Source organism: Cyanistes caeruleus, chromosome 9 (genome assembly GCF_971803275.1).
Source record: "Cyanistes caeruleus chromosome 9, bCyaCae1.hap1.1, whole genome shotgun sequence".
Lineage (NCBI taxonomy): Eukaryota > Metazoa > Chordata > Aves > Passeriformes > Paridae > Cyanistes > Cyanistes caeruleus.
In genome coordinates this window covers 12,505,855-12,518,490 of record NC_141709.1, presented here as the reverse complement: position 1 = coordinate 12,518,490, position 12,636 = coordinate 12,505,855, and the positions used below count along the sequence as shown (strand labels likewise).

Here is a 12,636-nt window from a genome sequence, read left to right as displayed (position 1 = left end):
TCAGTATAAATGCAGAGAGCACTGCACTAAGTTTATTAAACATGGAGGGGGGGTGTTTATGAACAAACGGCCTCAGCAAATTGTCTCTCCACACAAGTACACAGGACTATGTTTTGTGCAACTGAGCTTAACTCGTCCACAAAAAAAATAAAGGCACAGAGGGGCTTGTATGGCTCTGTCTTACAATTCAGAAGGTACCACAGGTCACAGGAAAACGAGCAACTGACTTCCTGAACTCTATTTTTCATCTGACTTACTCATTGGCTCACAGACCTTCCAATGAACTCTAAAATGTTACATTTTTTCCTTCTTTTGAAGCAAGCTTCCAGGGTGAGGATGGGAATCTACTTATTTAATTCCTGTAGACCTTGGAAGATGCTGTGATAAGTCCACCAAAAAAAGATTTTTGGTTGAATAAAATTGCTTGATTTGTTCTCAAATTTTATTTTTTTACTGCAATGACTGGTATGTTGAATACAAGATATCTATGGCAAAGGCAGTGAACAATCTCTAAGATGCTTTGACAAGCCATCTATCCAAACACTTCTAAATATAGTGTCTTCATGGTTTGAAATTAAAGAACAAGTGCTCTTAATATTATTCTTCCTTCCAGTACCAAAAAATTTAAAAATAACAAACATGGCTTTAAGTTCTTACTTTAAAGCTGACAGACTTGCTTGTAAGTTTCCCTCTTTCCTCAACACAACACAGTTTTCCTTCCTCTGTGTTTTCCATAGGCCATGAATTAATGACTGTTTTCCACTGCACTTCATCTCTCTCAAGACAGTGCAAGTTCACAGTTCAAATAACAACATTTCTACAACACTGCAACACTTGAGTTCGCTCTTAAACAGCCTGGAAAAAAAACAACCAACTTTTAAATTTCATTCTTCCTTATTTAGCCAATCTGTGAATCTAACCATCTGATCTAATAATACAAAGTGTGTATCTTATGCAATTTCTACATCTCAGGCTTGCAATACAACTTTATTTAGGAAATATATCCAGTCTATTCTATGAAATTACTGTGCATGCATGCAACCTTTGCTGAGAAGTGATGACACTGCAATCTGAAAAAACACCTGTATCACTACAAAAGGCGACAAAAGTTACCATTCAGTTGGTACAAAAAGGGAAAAAAACCATTTAGAAAGTTCTTCTCTAATATGAAAAATTAAATAATTGTATGATTAATGACCACACATCCCCATATCATCTTTTATCGATAGTAGGGTTATTATCTTTGGTGTTACCTTTCCAATAGTGATGCACCTCACAAAATGCAGAGCAAATCAAAGCACACTGCACTCGAAGAACAGCGTTCTGAACCTCTGAACCATGAAACCACGCAGGTTCAGTTCGCACAGACACCGAAAGGAAGTCGGTACTGGGATGTCCGAGCCTGGATGCTCGGTGAGGTGAAGGAGGGGCCACTCACTCCCCAGACGGAGCATGCCTCACTTCCAGCGTGTCCCACCAGGCCCCAGCTCTCCCCAGCCTCGCGGCCGAACCCCGCACCCCGGGGCTGGGCGGGAGGACGCGGCGGCCGCGGGAGGAGCCCCGGGGTCGAGGCCGCCGGACCCGCCGGGACGGGGCTGCCCGCCCCTCACAGCCGCAGGGCCGCGGCTCTCGGTGACGGTGTTTTTCACCCGCTACCGTGTGAAACTCCCACGCTGGGCTGTCCCGGGAGCATCTGCCCGACACCCACCCCCAAGCGAGAAGAGGACACGGGAGTCTGTAGGAAACCAGGGGCAAACGACGAGGAACACCACGGGAAGCAGCTCCGCCTGCGGCAGGCACGCAAGGAGCCCGACGCGGCAGAGGCACGGGGGGCGGCCCGGCCCGCAGGCAGGCTGGGGCCGCAGGCAGGCTGAGGCCGGAGGTGACGAGGTGGCCGGGCAGGGACCCCGGCCGCCCGCTCCTTTAGCGGAGGTAGCGCGACAGCCGCCACCGGGCGAAACGCCACCGCAGCGCTCCGCGGGCCGCTTGCCCTGTCGGCACGCGGCGGCTCGGCGCCTCTCCGGCCGTGGGGCAGGTGCCGGTGCCCCGGGCGCGGCGCAGCCCGCGGCCATCCCGCCCCGCGGCGCGGCCATCCCAGCCCAGCGCCGCGCACAAACTTTCTCGCTCCGCGCCACTCCCTCCCCGTGCGGCGGGCGGAGCGGCAGCCGCCGCGGCCAATGGAGCCGCGCGCCGCAGCCCCGCGGCCAATGGGCGGCGGCGGGAGGCGGGACCGCCGGCAGCCCCCTCGGCGGGGGGAGCGCCCCGGCAGCGCCGGCTCGAACCCCGGGAACCCCCGGCCCCGCCGCCGCCAGCAGCCACACCGCCGCCCCGCTTACCCGGCAGCCTGGCTCCGCCTGCTCCTGGCGCGGGAGACCGGGACCGGCCGCCGCTCCTCCCCGGCTTCTCCTGCGCCTCGAGCCCGGGGCCGTGCCGGCAGCGGCGGCGGGAGCCTAGCGGGGCTCCTGGCGGGCTGCGCGGCCACCGGCGGCAGCCCCGACCTGCACTCCGCCCCCCGCCGCTCCTGCCAGGACCGTAAACATCCCGGCATCCCCGAGGCTGGGGCGGGGCGGCCGCTGGGCCCCGCCTCGCCCCACTGCCCCGCCCGGTCGGAGGCGCGGTGCCCGCCGGGGCGGCCGCGGCCGGCAGGGTCTGGCTGTGCGCGGGGAGCTCGCGGCTGCTCTGGAAACGGCCCGGGCTGTGAGTGCGGTGAGACAGGGAGTGCCCGTCCCAGCTTGTTGGTGCCATGGAGCACAGCGGGGCCCGGGCACCGAGGTAACGCAGAGGGCACGGGAAGCGCCGTGCGAACAACAGCAGCTCCGGCCTCTGGAGCAGGGACTGGCCCTTCTGCTCTGAACAGCACTGCTCCGAGGCTTGGGCCCTGCCACCTTTGAAAACGCGGCATGTCAGATTTGTTCATTTTGTACTCAGTCTGCGAGGTGTTCGGAGTTAACTGAACACGTCAGCTGGAAGTGACACAAACTCCCTTTTGCTATACTGGGAGAAATAAAAGTGACGGGAGCAAAAAAGACCAGGCTCGTGGTGAGTCCTGTTCCACCAGCTTCTGCTTTGCAATAGCACCGGGTTAAAGCAGATAAAAAATACAGAATTCCAGAATACTACTGTTTTTCAGGTTCCTGAAAGTTTGCCCTGCTTCAATACAGGCAAAGGTAATTACTACACAGAAAAGAAGCCTGAAGAACCAATGATGGGGGAAAAGTATGAAAGCTGACCAGTTTCCCCAGTACTGTTATGGATTACTGTGATCAAATACTTTTTTCCTCAGGTGTAGAATCCCTCTGTAAAAGGCAGTCTAGTAATTTTTAAAAGATAAATTAGTAATTTAAAATTGTCTTGAATCAGATGTACTTGATTTTTCCAAAGGAAAACTTAAGTTCTCATAAAGGTTGGAGGCTTTGCTGCAGTTTTTCCCTTGTAACAGGTAAAGTGATACTTGATTTAAGCCTTGCAAAAGAAGTAGGAAATGTGCTGGTGTGTTTGGAAAAAGTCTATTCACTTCCCTGTGTACAAAATTATATCTGTTTTTGAGGCAAATTTTTCAGCTTTGAGACATCTGCAATGTCTCCAACGGTACAAAGTCTAATGAAATTTGAAAGGAAATTATTTTTCTTGGCTCTACTTTCTCTGATTTGTTAATCATTCTGCACATTTCCTCTGTATTAGCATCAGGGTATTCAATGCTATTGGCCAAATACAGTGACAAGATGACAACCCAGTCTGTGGAATCAGACATTCCCTATGACCTTCCCCTTTGATGTGCATTTTGTATTTCTTTAGGGTAGTCCAAAAGAATTAATTGGAATCGTGATTAAGAGAATTTTTTGAATTTTTTTTTGTGGATAAACAATCTTGCAAATGCAGTTCCTTGAAAAAGAATTCCCTGGCTCGTTTTCTTGTCCACACACACCAAAGAGTGAAAACTTGATACATCTGCTGTACAATGTTAAGAACTTACTTTAAAGGATTACAATCGGCAATTCCACTGACTTTCCCATCTCCAAAAATCTCTTCAGCCTCAACCAGAAATGGGCTTGTGTGAGGTAGTCACCTATTTGCAAAACCTCTGATGGAGAAAGGAGAGATTGTTATTGATATGTAGCTGACCATAAAATGCATGAGTCTCATGTTTTCCCAGGTAAAGACAATAGTACTATAATACCCAGCTATTGCTATTTTCTAAACTCTTCTTAGATAGAAAATGAGCAATTCACAACCTAGGCTTAGGTAGCATTTGAAGGTTTCTCTACATTCATGCATAAAAAGAGAATACACAGGGCTTACTTGCCTTTTTTTTTATGGTAGGTTTCTCATTGTCTTCCTTTGTTTAATCTGGTTGTATTTGATTTTTTTTTCTTTTATCCTATTTTTATACTCACAGCTCTTTCACTTTCCTTCTTTTTCTTTGATTTTCTCCATGCTGTTATTTCACTGTACGGTTCCATAATATTTTGACTTCTCTCTTTAGTCACCTGAATCCAATGGCTACTTTAGCTTTATACTACCAGTTGATGAAGCATCTTCTCTTTCCTGCATTACAACCTTATCCTTCTTAGAACATGGTTGTTTCTATTTTGTTCTTGGTGCTTGGGAGTCAGAGAACCTAAAAATGAGGAGTATTCTATAGTTAATTAGTTCATCATTACAGCCAGGCAAACAGGCTTTCATATAAATGTAACTACACTGTCCCTGTTAATTTAAAATTTGCAAAGTGACGCATCTTCCACAGAAGATCCTCTTCAGACCTGGGTTGTACAAATGTTTATATATAGGATGTTTTCCTTTGCTTTTCAGTGCACATTTACAGTTAAATAAATTTGTCTAATATTCCTTGTAATGGAGACTTTATTTCAAACAGAATCAGAAAGGCAGAAGAGGCTCCAGAAGATCCAGTAGCCTTAGGGATTGTTAAGGAGCAGGCTTATCTCTGGCAAATGCTTCTCTCAGAAGCCAGAGGGGACGCTGCCTAACCAGCTAGCAAATGATTAGAGAAAATGGACAGAGACATGCTGGAATTAGGGATATGTGAGGGAGAACATGGCTTGATCCCTAAATCTTACCAACTTCTGAAGGTGTTGGCAGCAAATGCTTTACACCTGGAATTGAGCCAAGCCAGAGACAGAAGGAACAAGGACCTCACTATTTGTCAGTGGATGCTATGCTTCATTAGCCAGGCTATTATCAATCTATTTACATTTCAGCATTGATTTAAGAAAGCTGCACCAGTCTTTTTCTGATCATTGAAATCTGTGACTATACATAACCTATAAATATAATCAGGGTTCAAGAATATAAAAAATATCAAATGATGACCAAGTATATTATTTGGAATGGCAGTGTGATACTTGGATTGTCCCTGAAAACAGTGTCCTTTGTCAGGACTAAGCTGTTAGACTTGAAAGCAATGTTAGGTAACAACATGAAAATCAATCAGGAATTCAAACATTTAGCCCAACTCCCTGGATGGTTCCTAACTTGCTTCCACTGTTATCCAGGGCTCTCTACAGCTGGAGACTCTTGAGATGTTCATTAACAGAATAAACTGAAGACTTGGGAAAAATAGATTTGAAAACTTTAAAACTTCCAGGCAGAAAAGCTCACTAGGATAGTGGAGGATGGGGATAGATGTCATCTTCGAGGTCACAGAGATAGGAGCATAACATAACAGCTCACTGGTTAACAATTCTTCAGGTTCTTCAAATCAATAAAATACAGGAAATTAATCAAAAGGAGCAACTGCTCTGCCCTAAGTCCTTGAAGCCTGAAAAGTCTCCTTCTCTCCTGGTTCTTTGTTACTAACAGCACAAAGGCTAGTATAGCTGCCTGTGACATGGATGGGGAAACGAGAAAGGCTGTGAAGGCAGGAGTAAAGAGATCTCCATTATATTTGCACTGGATAAATATTATTATAGGGCTTTATGCAGAACTCAAGCTTTTAGACAACATAAATCATTAAATGGAGCAATCCAGGAGAGCTTGGAGAACTCCTGGTTTGTATCAAGCAGGGCACCAGGCCTTCTTCTGAATTTCTGTATCAAAGAAAGGTTTTAGAATTTTGCTCATAGTATATTCAAATTCAAAAACCTTGTAGAAGTGAGAAGGCCAAGTAAACTTACCATAGAAACAGTGAATGTTGAAAAGAGGATTACATAAAATCAAGGAAGTTTGTTAAAAGTAAATTACGATGAAATTAGCTGTATTAGAGTTTCTGAGTATCTATCATCTGTCAAAGCCAGTTAGAGGTTCTCCAAAAGACTAGCAGAGCTCTACATGAGAGTAAAAGATATTATTAAAAAGGAAAAGGAACTCCTAAAAAAAGGGTGTTTGGATGGGAAAAACAGAAAATAGCAAAACTTCTGGCAAGCTGCATGTAAAACTGTAAAAGGCAGACCAAAAGCATTTGAAGGAAAATGTTAGTAATGGTATAAAACTGTATTGTAAAACCTCTTCCAAACACATCAGAAGCAGGAAGCCTGCAGTATAGAAAATCTGTTTGCTTATGTGGATATTATGAGAGGTTCCTACAGGGAAACCCTTTATACCACAGAAACCTGTGAGAGTTTTTGGAAAATGTATGTGGAAACAGGGAGCTTGGATAATAGGAGATTCCTGTATTTCAGTAAAACTTCTCAACAAATCTTCACTAAAATTGCTGAAAGAAATTAAGCTGCATTGCAATACAAAGAAAGGATCAGTACTGAGCAATATTGAGTGCTGTGCAATACTTTTTCCTAAAATTTGGTTCTATATACATAACCACAGTTAAATACAGGTGTTTTTTTCAATATATTTCTTTGCTCTAGCACACTGCTATTTTGATGTATTATCGTTATACATGTGTTATTGTTTAACTGAAGGAAGAAAATATTTGTATATTTCCTGTAGTGAGCACAGTTAGCCTAACCTACCTTACTGGTAATAAATAAAACTACATTTTGGTGCAGGTTAATTGAGCACAGGCTGATCTGTCTTTTCAGACTCCCAGTCCACTGCAGCCTGTTGAGCAGGCTTCAGGTTTCTTATATCCCAGTCTATCCACATCTTCCCTCAGAATGCCCCCACGTTCTCTGAGGGCAGAACTATGCCCCTTCATTTTAGCAATGTCAGTAATAGAGTACCCAGCTTGTTCAAATGCAGTTTAGGAATAGTTCTACCATTCACACATGAGGGCAATGACTGTTCAAGAACCAGCAACAGACATACACATTTGCATTATGCCTTATCTCTGTTCCTTCTGCTTAACAAGTATTTATCATAAACCCCAAACTTTTCTTCTCAAGATTTGTTGGGGTTTTTTTTCTAAGTCATCCTTTACAGTTATCTAAAGGTCCAACCATTTTAAACATTACAAATGTAACAGTTTCAGTAACAATGTGCAATAAACTATGTGACTAATCAGTGATGGCAAGGAATTCCCTTTATATATTTTTTGATTTTTCACCTCCTAAGCTGATTACCCTGCTCTGAATGCCAGAATCTGAATATTAGTTTATTTTGCCAATGGTAGAAGCTATCTAACTTCTGTCTGGTAATGGTCCTTCATGCATGAAGTTCTTCCACAGAAACGTATTCATCTAAAAGAAACTCTTAAAAGAAGTGGGTAAGACTTTCAGCTTCCAAACAATTGTTCTGTCTGTTTGTCCAAGGTGATAGTGTTTACTTTATGACACAGGATTAGAAACTGCCTTCAAGTCTATAAACATGTACTTGGCAATAAAACCTGTAAACTGCGTCTCTGGTGTCACTGAAGTTCAGACTCTTACCCAGTGTAAGTTGGCGTAGCTGCTCTGGCTTCAGTGGAGTCATGCTGATTTACACAGCTGAAGACGTGGGCCTTAGCTGTTGGATCTGAGAATTTTAACAAAGAAAAAAGAAAATTTAGTCAAGTTTATCCCTTCCTTCAGTAAGTTATAGCTGCTAGCAATTGTGTTATGCTGGAGACATTATTACTATAATACTGCAAAACAAAAATGTAAATATCCATGCATATGGATCCATATGCAGAATCCCATTGGCTTCAGTGGTGCCTTGGAAATGAGGATGTGGTGTCTAAAAAAATTACTGAAACTTTTAACCATACCATTTTCCTCTCCCACCTGACTGAATCCCTGGATAAATCAGACATCCACATCATTGTACCCCCAGTGTTGAAACTCTGGGGTGTCCATAGAAGCACCTTATGTTACATAGTAACGCAGGTAAAATTTAGAATTTTGTTAAATATTGGAATTTTTTAGGGGAAAGTGATAGGTAAGATAAATGCATTTTTGTCTATTTAGCACACAAGTCAATGAAGCCATAGACCTCGTGGAGGTGCATATTCAGATGTATTGTGTTATCCACACACATATGCACCTTGCAGCTATTCTAAATACACAGTTTGGGTCTTCTTACCTGAAGTCAATAGAATGTATACCTTTGGAGAAAGGCAGCCTGAGGCTCATGATTAGTTAAACACCATTTAGAGTTTACATTTTGTCCTGTCACAAGACAAAAAAGTACAGACATGGCACATAGGCACTTTGTCATATGACTTTGACCAATATGCTCTCAATTCCATCGTTACGTGACAAATTTAATTCAAATCACTTTATTCATTCTTTCCATATAAACTTGACCAATTTTCCTAAACTCTTGTTCCAGCCTTTCAGATAGAAACAAAATGAAGATAAACTAGCATTTGCTGTTAGCATCCTTTCTCTCAGCCTGTGTCACAACTGGTTAGAGTGCAATTCTTCCAAACAAGAATTGTCTTTCACCATGTCTTTGCACTTTGCCTGGTAGAATGGAGCCTCTGCCTGTGCTGCAATGCAAATGAATAATAATTTATGGAGACGTTGGAAGGGTGTTGACAGAAATGGAGCTAACGGCATGAGTGGGGAATAACTGCATTTATCCTAAAAATAACTATTGTCAGTCAAAAAAAGCAAACTTAGTTCCAGCGTTCAGCCTTTATTAGCTGAAACCTTAGAACATGATTTTCAGTGGCAATTTTGCTAGAATGAGGACTATAGAATTTTTCTACTGACTTTAGAGCCAACTTGGGACAAGAAAAATGCACAGAACAAGTGAAATAAATATTGTTGGCATTTTACAATAAAGTGGGGGTGCATTTTATAAGTGGCTAGCAGTTTGTAATTACCCTTAATAAAACTAATCCTTTCCCTGTGCTTATTAAAATGTTTCATGTATCAGCAGGCCATGAAAAAGACTCACTACCAATCTCTTAACTTGCACTAAAACCAAGAGATGTCCACTTGAGTCATAGTTCCCAGTGCCAGTCCTGTTTCCCTGCCTGCTTTTGGAATTCAAAGCCTCTGAGGGAATTAAAACTAACACATTAGTTCCTAATTAAATCCAAAAAGGTTGTGAAATGTAACCAAATAACTTTATAGTATTTCTTGGGAATATGATCTCAGGAGGATACGGAAGGAGCAATGGCTTTCAATTAATGATTTTCCATCTTCTAACACACAGGAAATGTCTGCAATGTTCTTTTGACCTCTTTCAATTTCTTCAAGGGAAGCGTTTGACTCTTCAAGCTTTTTCCTACAAATATATTTTTAAAAGTTCCTGCAGGTTTGTAATAATTTAGTAGGATAAAGAAATACAGTCATTACTATAGCAGTCCTTTTTTCTTCAATTAGTATTTCTAATCACATTAGACATGTTTTCAGTATCCAGAGAGGATGCCTGATCCCTACAGCTATCGTGAACTATTAACTTTAATTAAAATTTACAAGTCTAATGTTGTTACATCTGCTAAAAGCATTAACTGCCATGTTAATTACCAAAATGTTAATGTTGCGTTAAAATATGAATGTTCCCTTTTGACAGTTCATCTGTGGTTTAATTATTTATTTTTGGTAGAATATCTCCTCAAAAAAAAGGAAAAGGCATAAAAGCATAAATGCTGACTGAAATAATGAGACATAATGGGAAAACGTCATCTAGGAAGAAAACTTAATACTTTAGAATACCAGTTGCTAGCAGAAATTCATTTGCATTCCTTGCTGTGTTGAAAATAAATACATAGCCCTTGTGTCATGTCTAAGATGTTATTTATAATTGCAGCACATTCTTCTGCTTTTACTTTATAGTGATATCTAATGTGCAGGACAAGTTCTTACATCTCTGTAGCTCAGCAGTGTCACTGTGTTGGTGCTACAATAGAAACTCACACAAAAAAAGATTTCAGGACTTCACATCAAAAACTTTATAGGATTTCTGAAGGTTTCCCCATATAACTCATTTCAAAATAGATTTACAAAAGGAGATGTCTAGAACTCAATCCTGAAGTTACCGTACTCCCTATCCCAAGAGTACAGGACCAAAGTGGAAGACTTTTTAAATCACTGCAATCAGTAACAAGCATAGCAAAGACTTTGCAGTGGCTCATCTAAAGTAAACAGAAATCACTGGTTAAAGTAAAGCTGTCTCTTGCTATATTTCATGGTACAATACTCTTTTATCATATTATTCTTAAAGGCATTGTCACTGAACTTAATAAATGAGAAAGTTCTGACAAACCAATGTTAAATATAATTGTAACATGTTTCTCTCATGTTGAATAATTATTTTAGTAGCTGATGTTAACAGTCTGCCAAGTAATTTCTTAATGTGTTTGTAACTAGGTACTGTTAGATTTTATGCCATCCTCTATTTTTTAGTTTTGCCTGAAGAAACCTTAATTTTGCCCGTAGATCTTATATGGTACATGTCAGAGGCACATTCCTCACCCTGTACTCCATTGAATGTTGGAAGTAGGTAGCTGTTTAGTGGAAAGTGCATAATAGGGTTTGTGGGTGGAGGAAAATACATTTTTAGAGATCAGATGTCCAGTTCACAAGTTTGGATGGTTTATTAGGAAAACAAACATTTTTAAATCCCCAAGTAAGACCCACTAGAAGTTGTCAGTGGACTTAGAGCTAGCAGGGCAGCATGCATAAAACCTCTTGCTTCACCACAGCCTGACCTCTTCTGATGCCCAGATTTTCTCTCCACTGTATGGTGAAATTAGTTCCTATAATAAAACAGGAGTTTTCATATAACATATTTAGAGCTCTTCTTAGAGGTGGGCATTGTACCATGGTAATAGAATTCTAGATGAAAAGTTGCATCCAGTTTTCTTTTCAAGTTAACACTGTAGGAGAGTGCTGCAATAGATCCTCATATGTTTTCCACAGAGTTTGGAGAATTTGCCTCCAAATCCATTTGCAGGGCCTTTAATAAAAAAGACCATTGAACGAAAGGGTCTGAGGCAGAGAAAAGCTCTGCAGTCTCCCAGATGTTCAGAGACCAGATTGGCCAGAGTTTATAGAAAATATCCACATACAACCCCACCTTCCCTCCCAAAAGGCCCCAAACAAACAAAAAAACTAACCCACATGTTCAAGCTCAGATGGCTGGTTCTGTTCTATAAGCCCTAGTGCAGGCACATTCAGCAGGACTAGTGATAAGATTTACTCTGGTGTGCTCTGATCCTGAGGCTTTTTAAAGTACTACTTCAAACAGAAAAGATTTCCATTTAAAAATAATAGTGGTTATTATTTTGAAGAATGTAGCAAGTTGCTAAAGAAATGTTTTCTAATCGTCTGCCAGAAGGCAGCCTATCTCCTGGGCTTTGTTTGCTTCTATAGATTTCATTGCCTGCAGCAATACTTCTTTAAGTCAAGTTTACAGAAACTTGTCTCTCTTGGGGAGATGAATATCTTTCAAAGCTCATTATTTATTTGGGAATATTCAAGCACTCTAGAGAAGACAAGGAAATAATTCAAATTATTCACTTGCAATTAATATGATACTAACTTTTGTGCTGCAGTTGTCTAGCTTGCATAACTTCTTGCAAAGGTCTGTGTTACCACCAGTCTTGGTGCATGGAATTCACCCCTCTCTTTCAGTGTCACAGTTCTTACAGCATGGGGAAATTACTTAATTCTTTTTCTAAGCAAAAAACAGAAATACATTTTTTATCTGGTGGCTCGTGGCTGCTTGTTTGACTGTCATTGTGAAGCAGAATGTGAAGGATAATCCTGTACAGCCACTGAGACACACAACCAATCCAGAAGCTTCCCTATTCATTTATACAATTATCAGAGCCCCTTTTCTTTTGTGAAATGGAAATAAATAAATTAACCCCACTGTACCATGCCCACAGAGTAGCAGCAAAAATGTTGCCTTTTCTCAGTCATTCTGATTAAGATAAAGCCAGATCTTATTCGAAGATGTAGCATTAAGGAAACAGAGTGCTCCCATTCAACAGGTTTTAATTTGCCAAAAAATGTACATTTAAAAAAAAACCCATAAAATAATGTGTTTAAGATCAATGCCTGCCTTATAATTTGCATATCTTCAGTCTCTGCCTACATTTTAATCTTTTTTTTTTTTTTAATAGTGCATATACTATTCAAAATATTTCTGTCATTCTGTTCACCAAGCTTTTGGTGAAGGATGCTCCTCTGAGTACACTGTAATAGCTGGCAATCACCCTGGCACATCATCCACTGAGAAACTCTAGCTGGACTCTAAAACAGTGCAGTCTTATTATTAATAGTTAATTAAAAGGCCAATGTAAGGGTATTATTTTATGTTCTCTTTCAAAATGTGTTCACAACAGCTTAT

At 41.5% G+C, this 12,636-nt stretch overlaps 2 protein-coding genes across 13 annotated transcripts in view; one reads left to right on the top strand and one right to left on the bottom strand.

Moving 5' to 3' along the window:
- Window positions 1-7,886, bottom strand: part of NEK7 (NIMA related kinase 7) — a 90,968-nt gene extending 83,082 nt beyond the window's left edge. For 2 of the 12 annotated variants that reach the window (XM_086842007.1, XM_086842005.1), the window contains exons 1-2: window positions 1,254-1,819; window positions 658-855 (exon numbers count right to left, since the gene is read on the bottom strand). In XM_086842007.1, the coding sequence (XP_086698133.1) occupies window positions 658-773 (116 nt within the window). In that variant the 5' untranslated portion in view covers window positions 774-855; window positions 1,254-1,819. Of the gene's footprint in view, window positions 1-657; window positions 856-1,253; window positions 2,108-2,336 lie in introns of those variants that run through there. The other 10 variants (XM_086842002.1, XM_086842003.1, XR_015273822.1 and 7 more) reach the window with 9 other exon arrangements.
- Window positions 2,615-12,636, top strand: part of LOC147651602 (uncharacterized) — a 40,417-nt gene continuing 30,395 nt past the window's right edge. Inside the window, exon 1 of the mRNA XM_086842025.1 lies at window positions 2,615-3,039. The gene's annotated coding sequence lies outside the window, so the exon portion shown is untranslated. The remainder of the gene's footprint in view (window positions 3,040-12,636) is intronic.